We start from the raw sequence: 23739 nt of genomic DNA, 5'->3' as shown, positions 1-23739 counted from the left end.
ATTCACACATAAACAGCTTCTAAACAGAAAACTAATAGGGAAAGCTTGTTCTCATTATTCATTCAGAACCTCATAGAACTTCACAACTTGAGTTCCTTTCTTCTCCTTCTCTCAAGTTTTGGGATCACAGATTGTATTACAATTTTAATTGTTACAGAGTATTTCCCTGAACATAAATAATTTGATTTTTTGTAACGTTTGCTTCAGTTATGCGAACTACAGCCTTAGATTTTTGTTTTCGTAGTTTAAAACATACTCTTCATGACAATAAACCATTCAAATAGTTCCTCCCACCCACACCTGCGGGATAATCTCCTGCAGAATGATACAAATTTGCAAAGTTAGTATAACACAATTTTCTGCAGAACTATCCATTAATGCTGAGTAATAGCTATTTTGGGAGCAGATGACAGTGAAGACATTCGAGGAGAAGTCACTCTTAGCTCCCCAGAAACAGTTTCACAGAAGCCAAGGTTCTTGAGCAACAAAAATCTCAGTAGCTGATATAAACAGTTGATATAAATAGAACCTCTTGGAGGGCCAAAATCTAGCTATTCCCATGACAGAAGACTGACTCTGTACATCATATTCACATACTTCCAGACAAAAAAGAATTGAAATCAGTGTTAAAATGAGACAATAGCAGGTATCAGTGGAATTTAGAGGATTTACTTAATTTACAGGAGATGTTGCAATTACTTCCTAAACGATGTAAATTCTGAAGTTAGAAGAACAGCATACAACATGGATTTAAGCACTGACAAGTTTGAACACAGGGCTGAAATTCTCAACTGCACAAAGGACGTAAAAACTGAAATAATTTCCTCCAAGTTTCCTTAGAAGAAAAAAACAATAGTTTTGGTATGCTAATAAGAAAGATTTTCAATTTTTTTTTATTATTTTTTTTACCAGTTCATTACTGTTACGAGAAAAATGGCATTATTTTCAAAGGTGTTCTCTATACTGATGTCAAATTTTGCCACTTTCAAAGTAAATTTTTTCTTCTCTCGCTGCAGAAGAGACGATCACACCTTTAACATGTTTCTCATTAAAAAAACTCTGCCTTCGTTCATAACATGTAAGTGGTAGAAAAGATGACAAATGAAGCAATCAAATTAAAGATTGCTGTTATGCTTCTGATACCAAGAAAGAGGCAGGGAAAATGTGCAAAACAATAGACAACAATAAATATTTCTATAAATACATCAACAGTAAGAGGAGGGCTAGGGAGAATCTCCATCCCTTGTTGGACGCAGAGGGCAACATGGTGACAAGGGATCAGGATAACGCTGAGGCACTTAATGCCTTCTTTGCCTCAATCTCTAGTAGTAAGACTAGTTGCTCCAGGGGCACACAGTCCCTTGTGCTGGTAGATATGGATGGGGAACAGAACAGGCCCTTCATAATCCATGATGAGAAGGATTTGGACCTGCTCTGAAAGCTGGACACTTGCAAGTCCACGGAGCCAGATGGACTGCACCCTAGAGTGCTGAGGCAGTTGGCGGATGTGGTTGCCAAGCCACTCTCCATCATCTTTCGACAGTCCTGGCTAACCGGGGGTGTCCTAGTGGACTGGAAACTGGCAAATGTGACTCCCATCTTCAGAAAGGGCCGGAAAGATGATCCTGGTAGCTACAGACCTATCAGTCTCACCTTGGTGCCAGGGAAAGTTATGGAACGGATAATCACAAGAGTCATCATGGATCAATTAAAGGTCAACCAAGGGATCAGGCCCAGTCAGCATGGGTTCATAAACAGTAGATCCTGTTTGACAAACCTGATTTTGTCCTATGACAAAGTGACCCACTTAGTGGATGAAGGTAAGGCTGACTATGTGGTCTACCTGGACTTCAGTAAGGCCTTTGACACTGTCCCCCACAGCATCCTCACTGAGAAGCTGGCTGCCCATGGTTTGGATGGGCATACACTCTGCTGGGTGAAACACTGGCTGGATGGCTGGGCCCAGAGAGTTGTGGTCAATGGAGTTAAATCCAGTTGGCAGCCAGTCACGAGAGGTGTCCCCCAGGGCTCAGTACTGGGGCCGCTCCTATTCAACATCTTTATCAATGATCTTGATGAGGGGATTGAGTGCACCCTCAGTAAGTTTGCAGACAACACCAAGTTGGGAAGGAGTATCAATCTGCCAGAGGGTAGAAAGGCACTACAGAGGGACCTGGATAGACTGGATCAAGGTACACTGTATGAGTTTCAATAAGGCCAAGCATCAGGTTCTGCATTTTGGTCACAACAACCCCAGGCAACCCTACAGGCTTGGGAAGGAGTGGCTGGAAAGCTGCCTGACAGAAAGGGACCTTGGTGTGCTGATGGACAGTTGGCTGAATATGAGCCAGCAGTGTACCCAGGTGGCCAAGAAGGCCAATGGCATCCTGGCTTGGATCAGGAATGGTGTGGTGAGCAGGACTAGTGAAGTCATCCTGCCCCTGTACTCGGCACTGGTGAGGCCCCACCTCGAGTACTGTGTTCAGTTTTAGCATCTCAATACAGAAACAGATACACTGAGGTGCTGGAGCAGGTCCAAGGAAAGGCAACAAAGCTTGTGAAGGGTTGGAAGAATACGCCCTACGAGGAGAGACTGAAGGTACTGGGGCTGTTTAATCTGGAGAAGAGAAGGCTGAAGGGAGACTTTATTGCTCTCTTCAAAAACCTGAAAAGTAATTGCAGCGAGAGTGGGATTGGTCTCTTCTCAGTGGTGACAGGTGATAGGACAAGGGGAAACAGCCTCAAGTTGTGCCAGGGGAGGTTTAGGTTAGATATCAGGAAAAAATTCCTTACAGAAAGGGTTGTTAAGCACTGGAACAGGCTCCCCAGGGAGGTGGTTGAGTCACCATCCCTGAGTGTGTTCAAAAACCGTTTGGATGTGGTGCTCAGGGACATGATTTAGTGGCGGAGTTGTTAGAGTTAGGGTAGTATGGTTAGGTTGCGGCTGGACTCAATGATCTTGAAGGTCTTTTCCAACCTGAGCAATTCTATGATTCTACAGTTCTATGATCTAAGCATCTGGGCAGACAGGAACCTCATCTAGTTGATAAAAGGAAATGCGAAGTCATGCACTTGGGCAGGAATAGCCCCAGGGACCACTACACACTGGGATAAAAATGAAGGCTGACAAGTTGGAAGACAGCTTGGCAAAGGTGGTCAACAGCTTCCAGGGCTGCATTCAGATGCCAGCACGCTGAGGGAGGTGAGTCTTACACCCCTTTTCTTGGCACTTCATTCTGATGAGACATAAAGTGCAGGGTTCAGTCCTGGGCTACCCAGTACAGGAGGGCATGGAAATACTGGATCAAGTCCAGTGAAAGGCGACAAAGATGATTAAGGAACTGGAGCATCTGACCTGTGAGGACAGAGCAGGGACTGTTCAGTCTAGAGAGGCTTAGGCAGATGGAACTGCTCCAGGGAGATCTTGGCAATGAGTATAAATACCTAGTGGTATAGAAACACCATTGGTGCCCATTGAAAGGACAGGGCAAAAACTGAAGCACAGGCAATTCCATATTTGTTTTTTTTCATTTTTTATAGTGTGGGTCTCTAAACAATGAAACAGGTTGCCCAAGGAGGCTGTGGAATGTGGCATTTCTCAAGCAGCTTACTTTAGGTGATCTTTCTTTGAATAGGTAGTTTGGATTAGACAATCTCCAAACTTGCCTTCCAACCTCAACTATTATGCAATTCTAGGAAAAGCTTAGCTGATGTTCTGAAATAATCCTCGGCTTTTCAAGCATTACAAATTGTTCATACTTTCTAGTAATCTATATTTCGATCTTTTAAAATATGGCATTTTATCCTCTAGCCTCAGAATACATTTACAGTTTTTACTCTTCTAAAAAGTGTACTGCAAACGGCTACTCTCAGCTGCCAGTGCAATGTGTGTAAACAATGACATGACCATAGGAAGGTGTGTGGGTATACACTGGTAGCAATGACGTACTAATGGTGTATCTTATATAGGAGATTCAAAAGAAGTGCAATATATTCTTACCCCCCTTATGACTCATTAGACTTTTCACAAGGTTTTACATAGATGTAAAAATCTGGCCCCATTAATGCTTGTTTATAGCTTCTACGTGAATCTACTAAATTTTGCAAACATTTTGAATTTCAATATGAAATTTCAATCAACGTTTCTGATAGCTGCCAACGGCAAAAAAATAACTTCATATTGAAACTATTTATCCTCATTGTCTGAATTTTTTTTTTTTAAACAAACCTTCTCTGACACCAGAACTTTCTATTGTCATTTTAATTGTCCCCAGATCAAACATTTTTCAGGTGATATACTTCAATTTATATGAAATTTCTCAATGTTTTCCATAAAGTGGAGTAAAAAGATGGCAGGATGGTAGGGATGTCTTCCTACCAAAGCTTACAAAAAAAAAAAAAAAGCCATGGCATTATCTAAATCCTTTTAAACTTCAAAATCTACATACAAAATTCAACTGGATGCTTTTTAAGGTCAGAGATTACATTTCCATGTATTTGGCATGCCATTCTTTTGGCTGCTCCACAATTTCAATTTGCTTTTTGTCATAACATCTTGCTAAGTAAGATTAAACTGTTCATATTAAGCTTAACTTGAACAGCTCAGACTTCATTAAACAACTTAATATAACCTGTTGCTCCTATTGCTCCTAATAAAAATGTTTGAGATGAAATGTCAAAAAGATTAAAAATCTCTATCTTTCAAATGATAAGCAACTATACTACAAATATATCTTAAGCAACACGAAATCTCATTGCATTAATTCAAAATAACAAAAGAAGTAAGAGGAACTTAGAACATTTAAATGAAAGACATGCTCAAGAATCTGCCAAAGGGGAAAAAAAACAGTTAACAAATATGTAAGGCTGATATGTAAGTTTACTAGTAGTTCCAATTGTTCTTCAAAACCCTTGTGTATGCTGGAGAATATGATTTAGATTCTAGAAACACTACTGAAAAAAATATCCAACTAAATGAAAGAAAATAAACCACGCTCCCTTGCTCCCTTTCCATTATGTCAGTGCTGCTCATAATGGCAGCAGGAAGAACAGAAAAATAACATCATACTCTGTAAACTGACAACAGCCCAACAAAGAACAAAAGAACATCCTGGCAACACAAGACAGTTTAATAATGTTTATGTGTAAATACTATGTGCTCTGCAGATAAAAGGAAAAGCTATTCACAAAAACATTCAAATATACTGATGAAATGCACGTATCTATGTTTTCCTATCAAATACACTTAAAACAGAAATCTAAAGTAAGCTAAGTTTTACAGTTTCCTACTAAAGATTTTCTTCTATTTTTAAACAGGAAAAAGTATATCACTGGCCAAAGGCACAAAAACTGTGCAACAAACATGCAGGAAATCACCATTTTTATATTATGTTCTACACTGTGCAGCACTTACAACAGATACAATATTCTGCATTTATTGAGATAAAATATATAAATGACAATATTCAGAACAGAAAGAAAAAACAACTGTGTTTTAAAGGAAAATAACATGAGAGGATAGTTAAGCTATAGTGAACAATATGACAAACTTGCGACTTACTTAGGAGTTGAAGAACCTCTTGGCCACGTTCCATCCTCATTCTTCTGTTCTATTACCAGTACCTACCACAAAAAACCATAATAAGAATACCAAAATAATAACAGTACTTTCCGGTGTTTTTAATGGATTTGCTTATGTGGGATGGAGACAGAAAAGACTGATGTTTAAGTTACTACTCTCTGAGGTTCAATTGATATTCTTTTCAATTAGAATGCACCTTTCCTCATTCTCTATTCATTTTTCTGGCCAAACCTTGATTTGTGCAACTTTGGGCCTCAACAACCTGTGAGTAAAGTGATAAGATCTTACCTCTTAAAGAGATCAGATAACCACTTGCCAAAACAGAATCTACGAATCTATAGAAATCTTGTCTATACAACAGTGCTGTTAAGAAATGGGTATTCCTGAACAAATGTTGCCCAACACACAACCAAGGTAGGTAGGAAATAATAATAAAAAAAAGAAACATTTTCTGCCTTGACATCCTCAAAATCATAGCTCCCTGGTTTTGTTCTTTTTTTAAACAGAAACATATTCTAATCATCAATGTGTCTGATATTAATTTTCCAAATGGAGAGTTGGCTAATGAAATTCATTTAATTCAAGTTGTTATTGGTATAAATGGGAGAACAGAACACTCAGTCCTAAACACAGGCAAGTGTCATTTGAAACGCCTTTGGGTATTTGAGATATCTGCCCTATGCTGGCAGATATGACACAGGACCCACAAAAAGCTCACGCCTTACTGGTTTGACAGCTGGGATAGCCTAGATCATCTGAAATGGCAACTAGATTCTAATATCTGAACTGAAACTAACTCCTACTTTCAAGTACAAATAATTCCATGTAATCGTGAACTAATGTTTCAGGATGCTAACTACATGCTATACTTTTGTGTGTCTACACAGACACATACTATAACACACATATTCGTGTACACACTTGTCCTCAGAATCTTACATAAATCATGCTGTCTCCTGAAGATGAAATCACATTTTCAGTCTGCATACACTAAGAAAACCATTGAAAACCAGCTTTCTATCACAAAGTTTTCTGCCTGGAAAATAGTGGTTTACTATTTTGGGTCTTGAATACTGTAAAACATTCTCCCATTCTTCCTTTCACTGGTTTTCAGAGACTACTAAATAAAAGGAAGATGCAGATGTATGAGTTCAATGGAATCCTTAAAGCCTCACTTCAGAAATCAAAACAGTAATTCACTCACCAATCACACAGATAGTTTAGAATTACACGGTAAAAAGTAACTATTAGACTAGATAGACTAATAGAATAACTATCACTAAATTAGGAGTCTTGATGAGAAAAATAACAACCTCGTGTATCAGGAAGTACAACCGACCCAAATACACATGCTCTACTGTGACATTTAGCATTTTCAGAAACCATGGTTAAACTGTTTTGAACAATATTTGTTTTTCTTAGAGTACAGATGTCACCAGCAGATCTTTTTATGGCTACATTAGACCATGCACGCTTCACAGTTCATGTTTCACTGGGATAGAGGCAATCTGCAAGATAGACCTTTGACATGAATCTTTTATGGGAGATACAGGCCCTTACAGCAGGACCTGTGCATTATGAAAATAAACTATGTGAGGCTTTAACTGAAGTTAAAGGGCACAATAGTTCAAGCTGTTATTTTTGTGCACTGTTTACTCACCTTCCATGCCATAAAAGAAAACTGAAGCACAACATAAACACTGTTGTTAAGTAAGCTAAAGTCAAGTATTTCAAAGAAAAAGGAAATATTTTAATCAAATCTTGCCTACAATTACTGCCATCAAACTTTATTCGTTCTTATTTGCAGCATAACAGTATGACATACAACTGTTGAAAAAAATCCAGCTTGATTTGAAGAGCAATGAATCAACGCAATCTGAAAAGTTATTCCAATGATGAAATTGTTCAATCAGTTCACATTTAAATTTTTATAGTTTATTCTCAATTGTATAGTTAAAAAAACTACCTTGCAAATAATCTTCCGACAAAGGTATTTATAAGTGATGATGCACTCTCATGCAAAAGCAGGTTTTTGAGCTCTTTTCTCCCTGGAATATTTTTATTTTTTCTTTCTTTTTGAAATCTGGACACTGAAATTTGAGTCTTTTATTTTCATATTCTTTTAGACAACTTTTTTTTTTTTTAATAAAGTTAGGTTTCATTACAGAAACGTATCCCAGATCTTTGGAATATTGCTTATTTCAGGTTTTGCCAAATTCAAGTCAGCAATGTTACAATCATTTATTTATAATTCACTAGTAAATTCATATTTAATGATGAAAATAGAATCAGAAGTGACTTTTATTTTTGTTTGTTTAAACAAAATACTCTATCCTTAACACAATCTACAAGGACTTTTAAAATATGGAAAATACACTGGGTACGGCTATAGCTTCATGGGCAAAAAATAAACATGTATTAAAAAAACAAAATAAATGGTATTACACAGTACCTGTCCCTGGTATAAACCAGCATCTTGTATGGTACTATCTGGTTTATTCAAAGGTTCAAAAGTATTACTCATGTATTTGTTCCACAATCTGGTCTCTTTTTCACCTGGAATATTGAAGATTTTTCTTATCTCTTTTTCAATTGTATCTGTTTTGAAAAGGAGAAAACAGAACATTAGCATTTATCTAGACAAACATCGTACGACTGAATAAAACATCAGAATCAATAGCCCTTTCTTATATTCAAAATATGGATCAAACTCTAGAAATGGTCATACAACTGCATCATGCAGTAACAAAAGCACGAAGTTGCTAGCTGGCATGCCCTTAAGATGGAAATAGTCAGAGGCGTATTTTATTTCCTCCTGAATCTCCCAGCAAAGTAGTCCAAATACATAAGAGCATAAGAGATGACAGGAGCTACGCTAGATACCTGTCTACTCATTTTCCAAAGCGTGGTAACACAGGAGCGTGGGTAGACAGAGAATGATTAGAAGTGAAACTGGCAATAAACTAGGGGCAAGAAGGGCAAGTCATTTGGTTCCTTTCTCAATCCCACTGTTTTTTAACCTCCTACTACCCATGTCCCAGTGCAATTAGCACTAAGTTCAACATATGCACTCACAGAAATTAAACACTACTCTGTAAAACTGAAATACAGAAATATTTTCTAGAAGGATCATAAAAGATTTAATGTCCCTGAAATATTTAACATAAAAAGGTCTACCAGCTCCTGCTCTATTTGCCAGAAACATAATTTTGAGGTAGTCTAGCTATTGCTTACACATGGAATTTAAATAATTAACTCCATTTGCTTTATGTAAAAGTGAAATTTATGAAAATTCTTTAATTTGAATGAAGATGTGCAGAGAAAACAAAACAGGAGTCACGAAAAGTACAGCTGTCTTCCTGATGATCACTGAAAACACTGTTATAAACTTGAGCAACGTAAGCTCTTTGAAAGATGTCCCTCTGAATTCTCAGGATAAAAACATGAGTGTTGAAACACTAGAATACTCCTTGCCCTGTACTATAAACAAAGCTTGAGTTGCTTTTTTTTTTAATCCTTTTTTCCATCTGAATCAGTTCTCAACCAATGATTTCAAATAACTATACTTGAATACGAGCATGAATCTAGTTGGCACAGTCTTAAAAAAATCTAGATTAATCGCTTTCACTAAAAAAAAAAGGGAATTTACAGAAGATATTTTTTCATTAACTTACTAATAACCATGAAAGTTAAATATTTGAGCATTTCAGCTTTTGTTCTTAGAAAGTACTAAATTAACATCTCCTATTCCCATTTCCTTTACAGAACTATTATGGAACAGGAATCATCAATCCTATCAGATGACTGTACAATGCATACTATGACCAAGACTCTGGGAAGACTTGGCTATTATGCTGCTTTTAGACTGTGAAACTAAGGTTCTTTTATAACTTCCTAAGAGCTTAAACAATTTCAACTTAAAAATCCTAATCCCTGCTCCTCCAGCAACTATCACTGAATTGTTGATTTATAATCTAAAATGAGTGCGCCTGTTCAAGTATAAATATGAACACAATACATTTAAACATGCACAGTCTGACGCATATTGTATATTCTGTCATTATTAGGTCTGTCCTCTGTAATTATTTCTTTTCTCTACCTCAAACTAACTTAGCTTAGCTTCTACTTGTGCAGAAAAGCAAAGCAATTCCAGGAGTAACACATGCTTGAAGATTGGTTAGTGAATATTAGATTACGCTTAGAATGTTTACTGTTCTCAAAAACCTCCTCTGTATATTTAAATTAAGGAAGGTCTTGTCCTGACCTCTTGAGGGTAATGAATACTGTAAGTAATGATAATGGGTAGAGACATTAAAACTTCCTGAATAGATCTAAGCACAGTACATCCATTCACCTCAGTGGAATTGATACCGACTTAAGGGATGGTAAGAGAAAAATTCCAGGAATCAGTTATTCTTTCACTCAAAAAATCGTATCTAATTTTCTAGCTCTTTTTCTGTCATGTAAACTCTTTTGGATGTCCTGGCTAGGATGGCACAGTTTGCTGTTCTGCATAAGAAGATTTAGCTTCAGAAAGAACATGTTTTTAAGGCTTCCAAGAGAATCTTGTCCACAACTCCAAAAAGCAATTAAGGCCAGTGTCCAGAACGGGGTTGCCAGTGAGTCTGCTTCTTATTACCTTTCACGAGAATGTTCTCATAATTATCATTCTTTCTATGCTAAGAATAAAAATGAATGTATATCCAAGTAACATTCATTCTGCATCTGATTAGAGAAAGAAAAAACAGAAATTCATATATAATCTATAATTCCAATGATACAATTTAATTCAATATGGCTAAAAAATAGCTTGAATTTGGTAAATATTATGTTGAATAACATAAAACTGGTTTATCTAAGCTACTAGGTTTGCTTAGTGTCTAATGAGGTACATCTTGCCAAGTTAGAACAGATCCCAAAAAGGACAATTAACATACAACATTGAAGCCTTGTTTAAAGGACAGATTTCACAATTCCTAAGTTTTTATTCCATTACAAGCAGCTGATTATCCATTTAACTTTAAGACTAAAATCTAACAAGGGAAAATTATTCTGTTTTTATGGTGTGCGTTCTGCAAAATACTGAAAGGTAGCAAGTATGTCACTACAAGTAAAATCTGGAAAGACTACCCCTGCTGTCAAGCAGTGAACAGTAATGGTTGGACTTGACTTTCTGCCCTTGGCCTAAACCACAATTCTAATCACACAAATAGAACTCATTGTAAGAATCTTATCCCAGATACACACATACAAATACACCAAAAACCTGAGTTTATGTGATCAATAATATCTTTGTGTTATATATGCTCTGTTATATTCAGGGACATAAATATGATGTAAATACGGTTTCAAAAATGACGCAATGTTCAAAAAAACAGGCAAAATAACTATGAATAAATATAAGATCTGGATTTAATAGAGGATTCAGTTACTCTAGAGAACGTGCCTGGCCTGCCACCCCACAGCCCAGTGGTTACCTTTGTACATCAGCTTTAGGTATTAATTCATAAATCAAATTCATTCTTGTGCTTTGTAATATACCCTTTTCTTTATGTATTAACTAAAAATTGAATGAAAAAAATCAATCGAAGCACGTGAAAAATTGTATTTCTTAAACAGCAAAAGCCATGAAAAAGCACTATGGCATCTAATAAAGTAGTAAACAACATCATCATACATTTCACTTTCTGGAAAATGTAGATCTATAGAAATATCAAAATAACACAGATACTTAAATATTGAAATAAAAAGTATTTCTTTAATGTATTAGTAATCCTAAATATTCTGAATTGTTCAATTTCTAATTTCGATCCAAACAAGACTAGTCCCAACCTTTGTCATCATTACAATGCTCATTTATCATTTTACATAGATTTATTCAGAACCCATTACTAAATACAATTTAAACAAGTGACAATCATATATTGCTCAGAATGCTTGTGCATACCTATTGTATCAGCTTTACTAAATCTTCGTGTGACAACATTGTTCATGTTTCCATTTTCACAAAGCTTTAATTCTGTCAGATATACTTCTACTTTGCAGTGCTTTACAAACATACCCTGTTCAACAACCTGAAAAACAGATTGGCATCAAGTATCAGTCCAAGTACATTTTTGCATACACACTTCAAAACAGTTTTGAGAACTTTTAAAGAAACTGAGGTTCAGGGAAAACAGGACACTTAATAAACATCAAAAACTAGAACTAAAATTCTCCTATAACTTTTTAGGAATACAATAAACTAAAAAGTAAAAATTTTCCTCACAAGATTATACCTTATGTGTGTTTACTAACACCACGACTTTCAAAGTTTTAAGTACAGTGGAAATCACCAACAAGCATACTTAATCCCAAGATAAGATGCTTAAACAGAAGATGAAATGCACCAAAAGTTGCTATTTTTTTTAAAAAATTTCAAGACACATTCAATGTATGCTGTCTCTTCAAAACATGAAGAACTAGTTTTCACAGTTAACAAATACTTAACAAAAACACAACGCACGCTATTAAATTCTAGGTATCACATACGTGATTTTTAAGAAGATCTTATATTTAAAGAAGACCCACAAATCTTTCAGCTATGCTCTGGTAATGAATACATCTATTTGAAATTTCAGCTACTCATTACAGTTGTTTATTATATGTTCACTTTTGTAACTCCTATTACAAATTAGTAAAGTACAGGATTTCTTAAAAAGTAAATTAAAATGTAGAAAAAAATAATCAGGGTCACCTCTTAAATGTTTTTCCCTTTGATCTTCCCAAGTGTAACTGCAGTACTTAGTCATGTAGACTGTTCCCAAAATAACCATCACCCTGATATGTGATACATCTGACAAATATGGTTAAAAAAAAAAAGCCATCAGCTACTTGCTAGGAGAGATCTGCTATCTACTGTACAAATATAACTTGTATGCACGTGTCACAGGAACAAAAAATGAGTCAAGAATTCCATTGTAGTTCAGTAGTTTGCCTCAGTTATGACACTCAGCCATGACATTTAAATAAAAATATGTCTTTACTTCAGCAGCTTACTAGGATTTTCAGCTGCTAGAGTAACAAAATAGTTGTAGTAAACAAAACTGAGCAGTGTGGCTAAGACATTTCTGAGAAAAAAATTGACAATACCAAAGTTGTATTACCATATACTATAACAAATTCATAATGTTATTTGACTCAGAACAAGAACAATGATATATCAGTTTAAATATATATCAATTTAATATATAAATTTAGATTCACATTTCAAGAAACACCCTTCTTTCCCCTCCTCCCCATCTTCAAAAAGTTGCTGTAGCAAACAGGATGAAAGAAAAGTATCATACCACTAGTATGCAAAAAAAACCCAAAACAAGAATAACCAACACATTAATCCAGAGAGGAGAAAGACTTGTGAACAAAATGGGAAAAGCATCCCAATGAAAAACTCACTCATCAGAACTGGAATATATATCTCAGATGACAAGTACTGTTCACAGTGGCAGAAGATAATGAATCTATGCCAGTCTACCTGACCACTCATTACACTGCACGTATTTTTCCAGTCAGTCTCTTCCAAATACAATGCAAGCTACTTCTGATACTTTCTCTCTCCTATTTCCCTTTAAAGGCCAAAAAATTACAGAACCTTTACCACAATGATGCAAGAGTATTTGTTTTACTGAAACATATCCTCAGGAACAACTGTAACAAGTTGATAACACACATCTTTAAAGAAGAGACATTATAAAAGATTTCAGCTTTCACAGAACTAGATAAAAAAAGATATTCCAGCCCTGTCTCTGTAAAATAGAATGCCTCCTAATGTACTGAAGAGAATGTTAAAGCAAGTTTCCCTTACGGACCAAATGGATCTTGAAGACATAAAACTGATTCTATAGCTTAATCTGCCCCTTCAATTAAGTGGTCAGCATATATTTAGACCACATTCATGTCACAGGAGGAAAAAACAAATTATATTATTACACCAAAAAGCGCAGTGAACTGCATTCTAGTTATAATAGTTTCTTTCAACTTTTAAGGAATTAAAATAAAGAGACATGTTATAGAAGGAATATGTCCTAATGATCAATTTAGAAATGGCAAATGTGTCCAAATGCATTTTAAAACTTAGTAAATTATTACAGTAAGGATGCAACCCTAATCACTATTCGGCAAATCTCAAGAAACAATCCAAACAAAAATTATCATCTCATCAATAAATTGGTAAAATATTGTATCACCTTAACAATAAGGATGGTACGTTCTGGTGCAAACAGTTATGTTAATTTTTACAAGTTTGATAATGATGGAAGGTCACAGTATCCACTGTACCAGGGACTATTTACGTTAAGGTAAGATTTTGGCTTCAAGAAAAAATACTACCACAGTAAGTTGCTGTACAGAGATTATGCTCATAAAGAAAGGAACTACCAAATTACTCCTCCAACATTAACACTATTAGAACTAGACTCTTCACTAGTATAGTCAATGTACTTTTTAGGTTTCATATTTAATTACAAAATCATTTACATTAATAGACTTGAAAGCTTCTAAAGCAAGATCTTCCTGAAAAAAGAGGACTGATCTCCAGAAGTGAAGTATTACATTCTTTGCAACATTGTTTCTCAATTTTCAAAACTGAAGCACAATTTGTATCAGGGGCCAAGACTTTAAACCTTCTAACAAACACAACTCCTAATGAATTTCTGGGAAACTCCTACATATTTGAAGAACTATGTTTGAATCATATTCATCCCAGAGGGAAATTTAAGAGTACCTTGCGTGCTATTGGCTCTTGACCTTCCATTAGTGTGTACCAGCTAACTAGCCTATTCCAGCCTTCAGTTGGCAAAAGGATGTAGTCCAGCTCATCAATGAGATGTTCTTTGAGAGACTGAGAATCACCATCTGCAAGAGAACAATATTTTTACTTCAATACCGTAACTCTGCTAAGTGAGTTTTTAAAGAAACATTATTTTTCATGTAAATAGCAAACAATATTTTCTGAGTCCAAAGCAAAACTCTTTCAGAACTATTTAGGTGAGTTATAATCATTACAGCAGAATTCCTGCTCTCATGAATCCAAATGAAAACTCCCCATCCAACCATGAGCACCTACCTTGCTATCACACACAGCTTTCAGAGAATCCATTTTCCCTCCCACTTGGCACCAAAATCACTACAAATACTTTCATTTCACACTATTGCCACATCCTTGACTAAAAGGGAAGGAATGGGTAGCTACAGCAGATCAAGACAAAGTTCAAAGTTATTCACTCCAGGATAAACTGGGAAAACAGCATAGTGCGATTCTCCTACTTAAGGAATCTGATGTGCTCTGGAAATACAGTCCCTATCAAATTTTTTATAGGGAAAAGAGGCAGCACTTGAAAGAAATACAACTTGGCCATCTCTCACATAAGAAGCCCGCTTCTAGCTTAGGTGCAATTCTTATTACAGTAGTAACACAGCAGTTATCCTGTATGTGTAAGAAGTAATTTCAGATCTGAACCACTGTAAGCCTCAGACAGTTACAGCAGTTTTCTTTCCAGTTGGAAGTGCACAGCTATAGGGCAGCAAGCATCCCTTTATTTCCAGGGAAATTCTATTTCCAGCTTCTATTTCTATTTTCCCCTCTAGGGAAAGATTAAACAGGGAGACCCACACACTGAGCTCCAAAGAACAAAGCAGGATAACAAGCTTATTTATGTATGAAGATGTCTATGAAGAACAGACTGTAATGAGTATACAGTTTATGTATTTTCATTGTCCTATATGAATAACCTATTGAAAATACACAATTAAAACTGAGAATAAAAGAAACGCTGAAACCTCAAACTGCTTCAGGTATTGGACTTTGTCTAGGAATTTTGTAAGTAATATTTCTAAGAAAAATGAATACGGTTACCTATATTTTTCTGCAAGGAAAAGAATACAGCTCTCAGTATCATGAACATGAAAAGCACAGAGGACTTCTCTTGTATCTCCTATGACTGGATTTAAGAAACAGCATAAGGTATCTTCAACGAAAATAAAATTATCTGAGCATCAAATTAAAAAAATAAAGGTCCTTCAATAATTACTATTTTTGTGTGTAAATATTTAATAAATATGCTTTAACATATTACCTTTTCCGCAGGAAGACAACACACTAAGGACATATAAGAGATGTTTAAGAGATGTGTTCTCTTCCTTGTGGGAGGAATAAAGAAGATTCGAGCTTACCAAGACTCTTGGAATCTCCCTACTCTTCTGTATGTGCTGTGCCTTCAGTTATCATAAGGGGATTGTGAGAGTATGATAGAAAAAGCAATGCTTTTTGCTTTAATAACTAGAATGATGAAGACATGGGAAAAGAAGGATGCAGAGCACTCTTTTACTATTAGCTTACCACTGGTGTCAACTACCTCTTTCCAACTAAATGCCTTCACATGTCAGCAAAGCATAGGAGATAAAGTGCAAGAACTGAGAATGTGTGTTATTCGTTGCTACCAGTTAGTTCAGAAATGACAAAAGAATACTGTTTTAGTAATATATAATCTATCCAGATAAGAGATGACTCTGCGTAGCAGAGGCTATAGTATGGTTTGCATGCATTTTTCTCCAATAAAAGTCATAAAAGAAGAGGTAAACAAAGAAAACACAGCAACAATACCCTCTAAAATGCAACCAGGTGGTTGTGAGTATTAATATTTTAGAAGAGCGGATAATGAATTTCAGAAGTAGTCAAAGTATTTGTTACAATTTTAGCAAGAAAAATCACAAGCTTCAACAATTCACTTAGCTTAACTGGTTTGCTCCTGATTACTTCAAAACTCTTCAGGATCTCAAATTCTCAACAGCACTGTATGATTCCAGCTTCTTTTTATTAAGTTTTCCTCCATCCATAGTGATGGCAAAGATGGAAGACCTACTACAAGCAAGAAGTTGTCTGATACTGTTTCATCTACTGAAGCCAGGTTACACAAACACAGGCTCCTCTGCTGCGATGTCAATAAATCTGATATTTACTTCCTGTCCTAGTATTCTGCTCTAGCTGGTAGCAAATGGTAGAAATAATCATTGTTGTGCTTCCAATGCAGAGCCACCACTTTAGAACCATACATAACCACACAGTGAAGTTCATAAATCCCAAGGCTGAGCTTATTTTGAAGAGGATGTGAGCAGTATCAAAATGATATTAAGAGAAAATTTTTTTCATGAATTTTTGGCAAAATGGCTAACACGACTTTGGATTTACATGGCTAACCCTAACATAACCCTTCATATTTCCAGTAAATTTAAACCATCTGAACGCATGTGTAGATTAAGAAAATTATGAATTATTCAGCACAGTGCTGTTGCACATCTAGAAAGCACCCTTTTTTTTTTTTTAAGTGGTTTGACACAGAAGAAAGAATAAGCTGTTGCTGCCTCACTGAGGATAAAAAGGAAGTTGCTATATCTGATTTCAACTGAGAATGTCATCTGAACATGCCTGCCTCGCCACAAGATTTACTACAAGAATGTACAGAAGATCTAGATCCTCACGTTTTAGAAAACAAAATGTCATTCATGTGGAGTAAAGTCTGTGGGTGGAAGAGAGCATATAGTTATGTACGACAACACAGCATCTTCTCAAAGGCACTGATACTACTGTCAGAAACGTGCACTCAATGACAACTAGCGCAACTTGATAAGACAATCCTATAAAAAAGACAATTGCCTGTAACATAACATTTGAAATACTAAGAAGTGAATTACAGTTGCAAAGTTTTGAATGAAGTCATAGTTCATCATAACCCCCATAAAGCTATAAAAACACCTGCGTTGCAATATATAAATTATGTAGTACTACTACATTTTCTGAGCCTACAAAGATGAAGACCAATTATGTTAAATTTTGTATCCACTAGATTTTGCATATTATATAAAAGTAATTATAGTTTTAATGTTATTTTAATACTGAACATTAAATATAAAATTTGACCTAAGTATTAATTTTTTAAAAAATTATCTGTGAAATTATTTTGAGAGCTGTGTCTACAAATCTGACTCCAGTACTGCAAAAGTCAGTCAGAACTTTGTAATTAAAACACAGACAGAGTTTAACCATACTTAGAAGACTACAAAGCATTAGGAAAATACCCTCTATCATTACAGAATACTTTATATTGTCACTAAATTGTACAATACATTTTCCTGCATTATTCCAGAATACTTTACAAAAAAAGAAATTTTAGATTTCAACTTAAAAACATTATCTAATCCCAACAAATTTAAGCTAGAATAATGTTGGTTAACTAAGGCTAGCTATTTCTCAGCTTGACCAAATTTCATCCCCCACGGTATTTCCAAGCTATCATAAAATACAAATTTGTACATTATTAAATATTTGTTACCACTGCAAAGGAGTTCCAATATTTTGTTTCATAAATGTATTTCATTAGGGAAAGCTACTCCAATTCCCTTGTCACTGCCTGAAAACAACACGCTTACCTCCATAAATGATGAGATCCATCTATACTATCAACTACAAAGGATGAACAATCTGTGACAAATTTTCACTGAGTATTATTTGCTTACTATACAGTCAGAAGCAGTTACCTTTGAGAAGTCCAGAATTATCAATAGGACCAGGGTACACATTCTGATCTCCCATTTGGTATTTGTCCCAGCTGTCGAAACCAACATATTTTTTCCACTGTTTGAACCAGCGACTATCCACTAGATACCTTAAATGGAAAAAGACAGACAATTTCATTACTGGCAAAATCTAAAGCAAAGTTACAGTATTTCAATATAATTGAGAAAATAAGTTACAAAGTACATTTTGATTTTAGAGAGACAATTCCAGTGGCACCTCAAGTGGCTGTTTCTGTGACTCCTGCACCTTTATACCTTTCATTTATAGTCACTTCAGGTATTAAATATGGAAGTTAGAGTTCAGAGGTGTCATCTGTATGCTACTACTCCCTATGTCATCAATTCACCCTTATTAATGCACCTGTATCTGTCAGCCTCTGAAAAAAATGAATAATGTTTTTGTATCTGGCCTGCTAGCCATTATCAGCATTTTCTACCAACAAAAACTTTAATTGTGAGCAATCCCACTAATCATGGCAGGCAAGTACAGTTTTGCTAGACTGTTAATGTCAGCATACCAGAAGTTGAAGAATGGCAAGTTTCAAAGACATTTTCCTTTTTAGCATGAAAAATCATCAGGTTTAATTCCCATTCTCAGTTTGTGATCTCAAGAGATTCAAATTCTACCTTTGAAATTAGCCCTTTAAGAAATGAGAGAGAAACCTCAGTGAAGTATTTTTTCTGCTGTAGTTTTATTGATAACATTCACATGCATGCTCAAAAACTCTAGAACTCTAATGTCAAGAATCTGAGTGTCTAAGTGTTTTCTTCCTTTGAGTCAACATCAACACATACAGGAACTGTTCTGCTTTTGAAGCAGTACTAGATGTTCCTGCTACATCTAACTATCAACTTCACACTTCCATTTAAGGAATGCCTCCAAACCCAGCTTCTCAGTATTTCTTCCCCGGTTAAACTATTGCCAGTCCAGAGATACCTACATCTTTTATCTTTTTGTCCAAAATTTAAGATAACAAATTTGTTCAGTGATCCTGTTTTTTTTTTCCCCCCCCCCTAAGATTCCATTTCTGTTATTTCTTTTTTTCTAGAAGTACTCAACTTCTCATTTGTTCTCTATACCAACTCCTTTGCTAGTAACCGACTACATGTCAGAATACCATTATCAGGATGAAGGACTACAACAAACTGAAGAACATAGGCAATCTTCACTTTTTTCTCCAGTACTGGATTACTGAGCTCCTATTTGCAGCATATAAATAATATCCTACTGAAGTTTCAAGATATTTCAAAACTCTTCCTGGTGATTCAAGTTCCATTCTGCTAATACGCATAGCTTTATTAAGCTTTCATCTTGATGGAGTTACTCACAAGTACCATGGAAGAACCCAGCACCAAAACACTAACACCCACTGCTCTCACAACCAAAGAAGTTGGTTACGAACGAAAACATTGCTTGAGAAGGTACACATTTTTTCTGTAAAGGTTTCAAATAATTTATTAGCAGAACCTTAAATCTGTAGTTACAGTAAGAATTAGCAAATCTAAACTAAGTCTTGACCTGAAGAAATAAGTCCAGTTTTAATCCCTTACACATGCAGATCAAGCCTGAGGACAGCCTCCAGCAGCACTGCTGGTGAACCTTAGGCAAAGGACAAATCACTACTCCGAAGAGCAATCCTTTGTACCCAGCTTATCAGATTCTCATCTCAGTAAGTCCCAGCTTTTCAGTTTCTACAAAATGTACTCCTTAAGCATATGAATCTATAGAGAAAAGTCATTTGGAAAGCAAGAGGGAGAAGGCATTAGACAGCTGTACATGAGATCACCACAGGCTTTTGGATGCTTAGTTCCCCTATGTTCCCTCAAAAGCATCAAACATCAAGGTCTCAAATGCAACTTTACAACACCTGTGACAACAGCATCCTAACTCACATAGTAAACAATCTTGATTCAAACTACTATTACATGAACAGTAATAATAAGTCTGGGAACAAATGGTTCTTTGCATTAGGAATAATTAGGAACCACAGCCCTAGTTTCTAACTACTGTACGCAAAAGAACATAAATAGCAGAGGGAGATTAGTGTCTCAGTGGCCACAGACGCAGGACTAACAATATAAAAACTTTGGTTAAGGACCAAATTTCTCGCTTAGTCTCTCAATGCCAGCCATACTCTGTAGCAGGTACCCTAGGACCTCACAGTTGGTCTTGTTTCTGTTCTCCCAATACAACCTGTTACTACTGTTCAAACGTCATCCTGACTATGATTTGCTGTTTCTTCTGAAGTTGTTCAGTACATAACTTCCTCCTTCTACTTGCAAAGCATGACTTGTTTCTGTAATTTTAAATGCCTACCAAAGTAGTCCAACCAAAAAGTCTCAAACTGCTTTTTGAACCACAAGTAAAGAACAAAAAACATGCAAAAAAAAAAAAAAAAGCTTGTTTCAATAATAGGGCAATATATATGAAAGTATTTTATTTTGTTCCAGTAATGTCCCTTTCTACTCCCACCAAGCTCAAAAACAGACGGTGACCTAATGGGCTGTTTCATACACACTGCGTGCCATCAAACTGGTCATGAACCAGCAATGGCTGAAGTCCTCCTCCAGCATGACGAGATACTTTTCATCATGATTTTGCAATACTGCGTAACTCTAAAGGAGTCTGCCCCAGCAGTGGTTATTTCAGTTTTGTGGCAGAATTCCCACAGCATGTTTTGCATACAACACATTTAGAATGCAGAAGGGAAACAAGATAATACAAAGTTAAGCTACACTGAAGACAGTAGGTAGAAAGAAAAACGTAGCCATGTACAAAAACACATAGATTTAAATGTTATAAATGCTGAGAAGAGGTAAAATATATCTAGTACAAATCTGAGTTAGTTCCAGTTCGACAGATGTCACAATTCAAAAATCAAAATCACTCTGTTAGAACACTTAGATTTCTTGACTGCGTTCAGTTGCTGATGCTGTTAAGTGAAGCAATAAGAACTACCTCACAAAACAATGAGATTCCAAAAACACAAGCTGGGTGATGAGTGGATTAAGTAGCCCTGCTGAGAAGACTCAGGGGTTCTAGTGGATGAAAAGCTTGACATGAGCTAGCAGCCCGGAAGGCCAACAGTATCCTGGGCTGCATCAAAAGAGAAGTGGCCAGCAAGGAGGGGGAGGGGATTTTCTGCCTCTGGTCTGCCCTCATGAGATCCCGTTCAGAGTACTGTGTCCAGCTATTTGGTTCTCAGCACAAGGACAAGGAGCTGCTGGAGTGAGTCCAGAGGGAAGCCATGAGGATGTTCAGAGGGCTGGATGTTCATAGGGCTGAAGCACCTCTGTTATGAAGAAGAGTTGAGGGAGCTGGAGTTATTCAGCCTGGAGAAGAGAAGGATCTGGGGAGACCTCCTTGCAGCCTTTCAGTACCTGAAGGGAATCTACAGGAAAGCTGAGGAGGGAATCTTTATCAGGAAAAGTAGTGACAGGACAAGGAGTAGTGGTTTAAAATTAAAAGAAAGTAGATTCAGATTAGACATTAGAAAGAAATTTTTCTCTATGAGGATGGTGAGGCACTGGAATGGGTTGGGCTGCCCCATCCCTGGAAGCATTCAAGGCCAGGTTGGATGGGGCTTTGAGCAACCTAGTTTAGAGAGCGTGTCCCTACCCATGGCATGCGAGTTCAAGTACATGATCTTCAAGGTCCCTTCCAATTCCATGATTCTCCATGTACAGAAAGCCTCATTTTACAACACATGAAAGCAGGAAAGAAAGGCTTTACTTTCCTATGCTAAGACTTTTGCTCGATCTGTCCTTTCAGGTTCCAATAATCCCACACTGGATTTAATGATCACTGCAGCAATACCTAAGTAACCAAAACCCTTACACTTGTGAAATTAAATGAGAATCAGCTTCTACTACCAAACCCAACAAGTTGTTGAGAACAGGTATATAATGTGACTATACATACATAATTTACTATTTTTATTAGCATATTTAAAATAAACACTCCACAATAAAACAATAAAAAGTGTAATTATTTTTTTTAAATATCAGATGAAAGAAAAGATAAAACTTTAAAACATGAAAACCTCAAAATCCCATGTTTGGCATTATGCAAAACATATAGGAAGTGAAGCAATATTCTAACAACTCCTGCATATGCTTTAAAATATTGGGTACTTCTGTTACTAGAAGCTTTCAAATATATTTTTACTATCACAAATTCCTCCTGAGCAACACTGCAACATAAGAAGGGAAAACTTAAATTAGATTTAAATCTTACAGATAAAAGTACCTCCTCTTCTTAAAATCAATACCTTCAGACATGGTTTAGTATAAGGAAAGCAAGAATGTTTCTGGAGGTATGGACTCAAAAAAGAAGCCTCAGAAGGCTTTTAAAGTTTATTCTCTAAAAGATTCTCTATCAAATTCATGCAAAAGGTATTCATCTATTACCAGAAATGAGAAGGAAAAAGAAAATGAGTGGACAGGAGCTTGCATTAGGCAATTTAGCTTATCTAATTTAATTAAAAGATCATATGAATATGAATTTGAAAGTTTAGTGAGACCCACAAAGATAGTCCTCTTGAAAATTACAAAAAGAAAATCAGATGCCTTGCAGACAGCTTTTCACCAAACAATAACTAACCACTGTAATCAAATGAGTATTACCTTCTGTTTTCTAGACGAGAAAAAAAAGACACTACATTCTACCATGAAAGACTGAACTGGTACAATAATGTTAAATAGCACGATTTTATTCTACAGAGTATACATATAGTTGAATATAGTTTGATATTACAGATAACTGTTCTGGTAGACTCAGAGTAAAGGAAAAAGCCTGATGTAAATACAATTGAATCACTGGCATTTGTCTGACTTTAAGTACAACTAGCAGCAGTTCTCCCCACATTAGCAAAAGTCCAGTCAGTTCTTTCACTCTGCCTATACAAATCCCAATTCCTTTTATAAGATTCTTTTAATCTTTGAGTAATTTTTCTTGAACAACTGGAGAAAGGGATACTGAATTTGATTACCATTACATGCCTTCACCTTTTGCTGTATACAGAAGGTTTTCAGCCTTAAGGAGATACTAAAGGCTAACAGCATTCTAACCTTTCCCCTCCTCTGCTGCGGTCATCCAGCACCGTTCAATAACAGCCACAAATGTGCGTGGTGAGTCATCCTCAGGTACCCATTCTCCTACCAAACCCACTGGCCTTGCCCCCTACTCTGTTCTATGGCCTCTACTTTCTTGATCTAATGAAATTTCTTTGAATGGAACAATGAATCTTAAGAAATGAAAACTATAATTTTACAGAGAAGGGAAATTATCACATTGGCATTAATTAAAACAACAGGTTGGCTAACAAATTACTGTTCCTGTATGACCATATTACTTTGCCAAATGCCTTGCACTAGATGATCATGCCAGTAACACAGTGAGTAATAGGATTTTTGATTTTGGGATATAACGGCGCAAGAAAGCTTGGGATTCATTGTTGCAGATTTTAAACATTCACCAATTCAATGCTTCATCTACTTTCATTCTCTCACATCGAATTAATTAATTTTGCTACTAACCAATTTTTTCT

At 36.0% G+C, this 23739-nt stretch overlaps 1 protein-coding gene across 5 annotated transcripts in view; it reads right to left on the bottom strand.

Annotated features, from left to right (window-relative positions):
- Positions 1–23739, bottom strand: part of USP15 (ubiquitin specific peptidase 15) — a 63557-nt gene that overhangs the window by 28916 nt on the left and 10902 nt on the right. For 4 of the 5 annotated variants that reach the window (XR_002434593.1, XM_021385049.1, XM_021385045.1 and 1 more), the window contains exons 2-6: positions 18152–18279; positions 14343–14473; positions 11529–11655; positions 8034–8179; positions 5561–5622 (exon numbers count right to left, since the gene is read on the bottom strand). Coding sequence is in view for 4 of the 5 variants with exons in the window: in XM_021385049.1 (XP_021240724.1) it covers positions 5561–5622; positions 8034–8179; positions 11529–11655; positions 14343–14473; positions 18152–18279 (594 nt within the window). In the remaining variant the exon portion in view is untranslated. Of the gene's footprint in view, positions 1–5560; positions 5623–8033; positions 8180–10220; positions 10242–11528; positions 11656–14342; positions 14474–18151; positions 18280–23739 lie in introns of those variants that run through there. The other variant, XM_021385047.1, reaches the window with a different exon arrangement.

The sequence above is a fragment of the Numida meleagris genome, chromosome 1, assembly GCF_002078875.1.
Source record: "Numida meleagris isolate 19003 breed g44 Domestic line chromosome 1, NumMel1.0, whole genome shotgun sequence".
In the NCBI taxonomy this organism is placed as follows: domain Eukaryota; kingdom Metazoa; phylum Chordata; class Aves; order Galliformes; family Numididae; genus Numida; species Numida meleagris.
The sequence above is the reverse complement of the archived record's forward strand: the minus strand, read 5'-3'. Positions and strand labels throughout refer to the sequence as shown.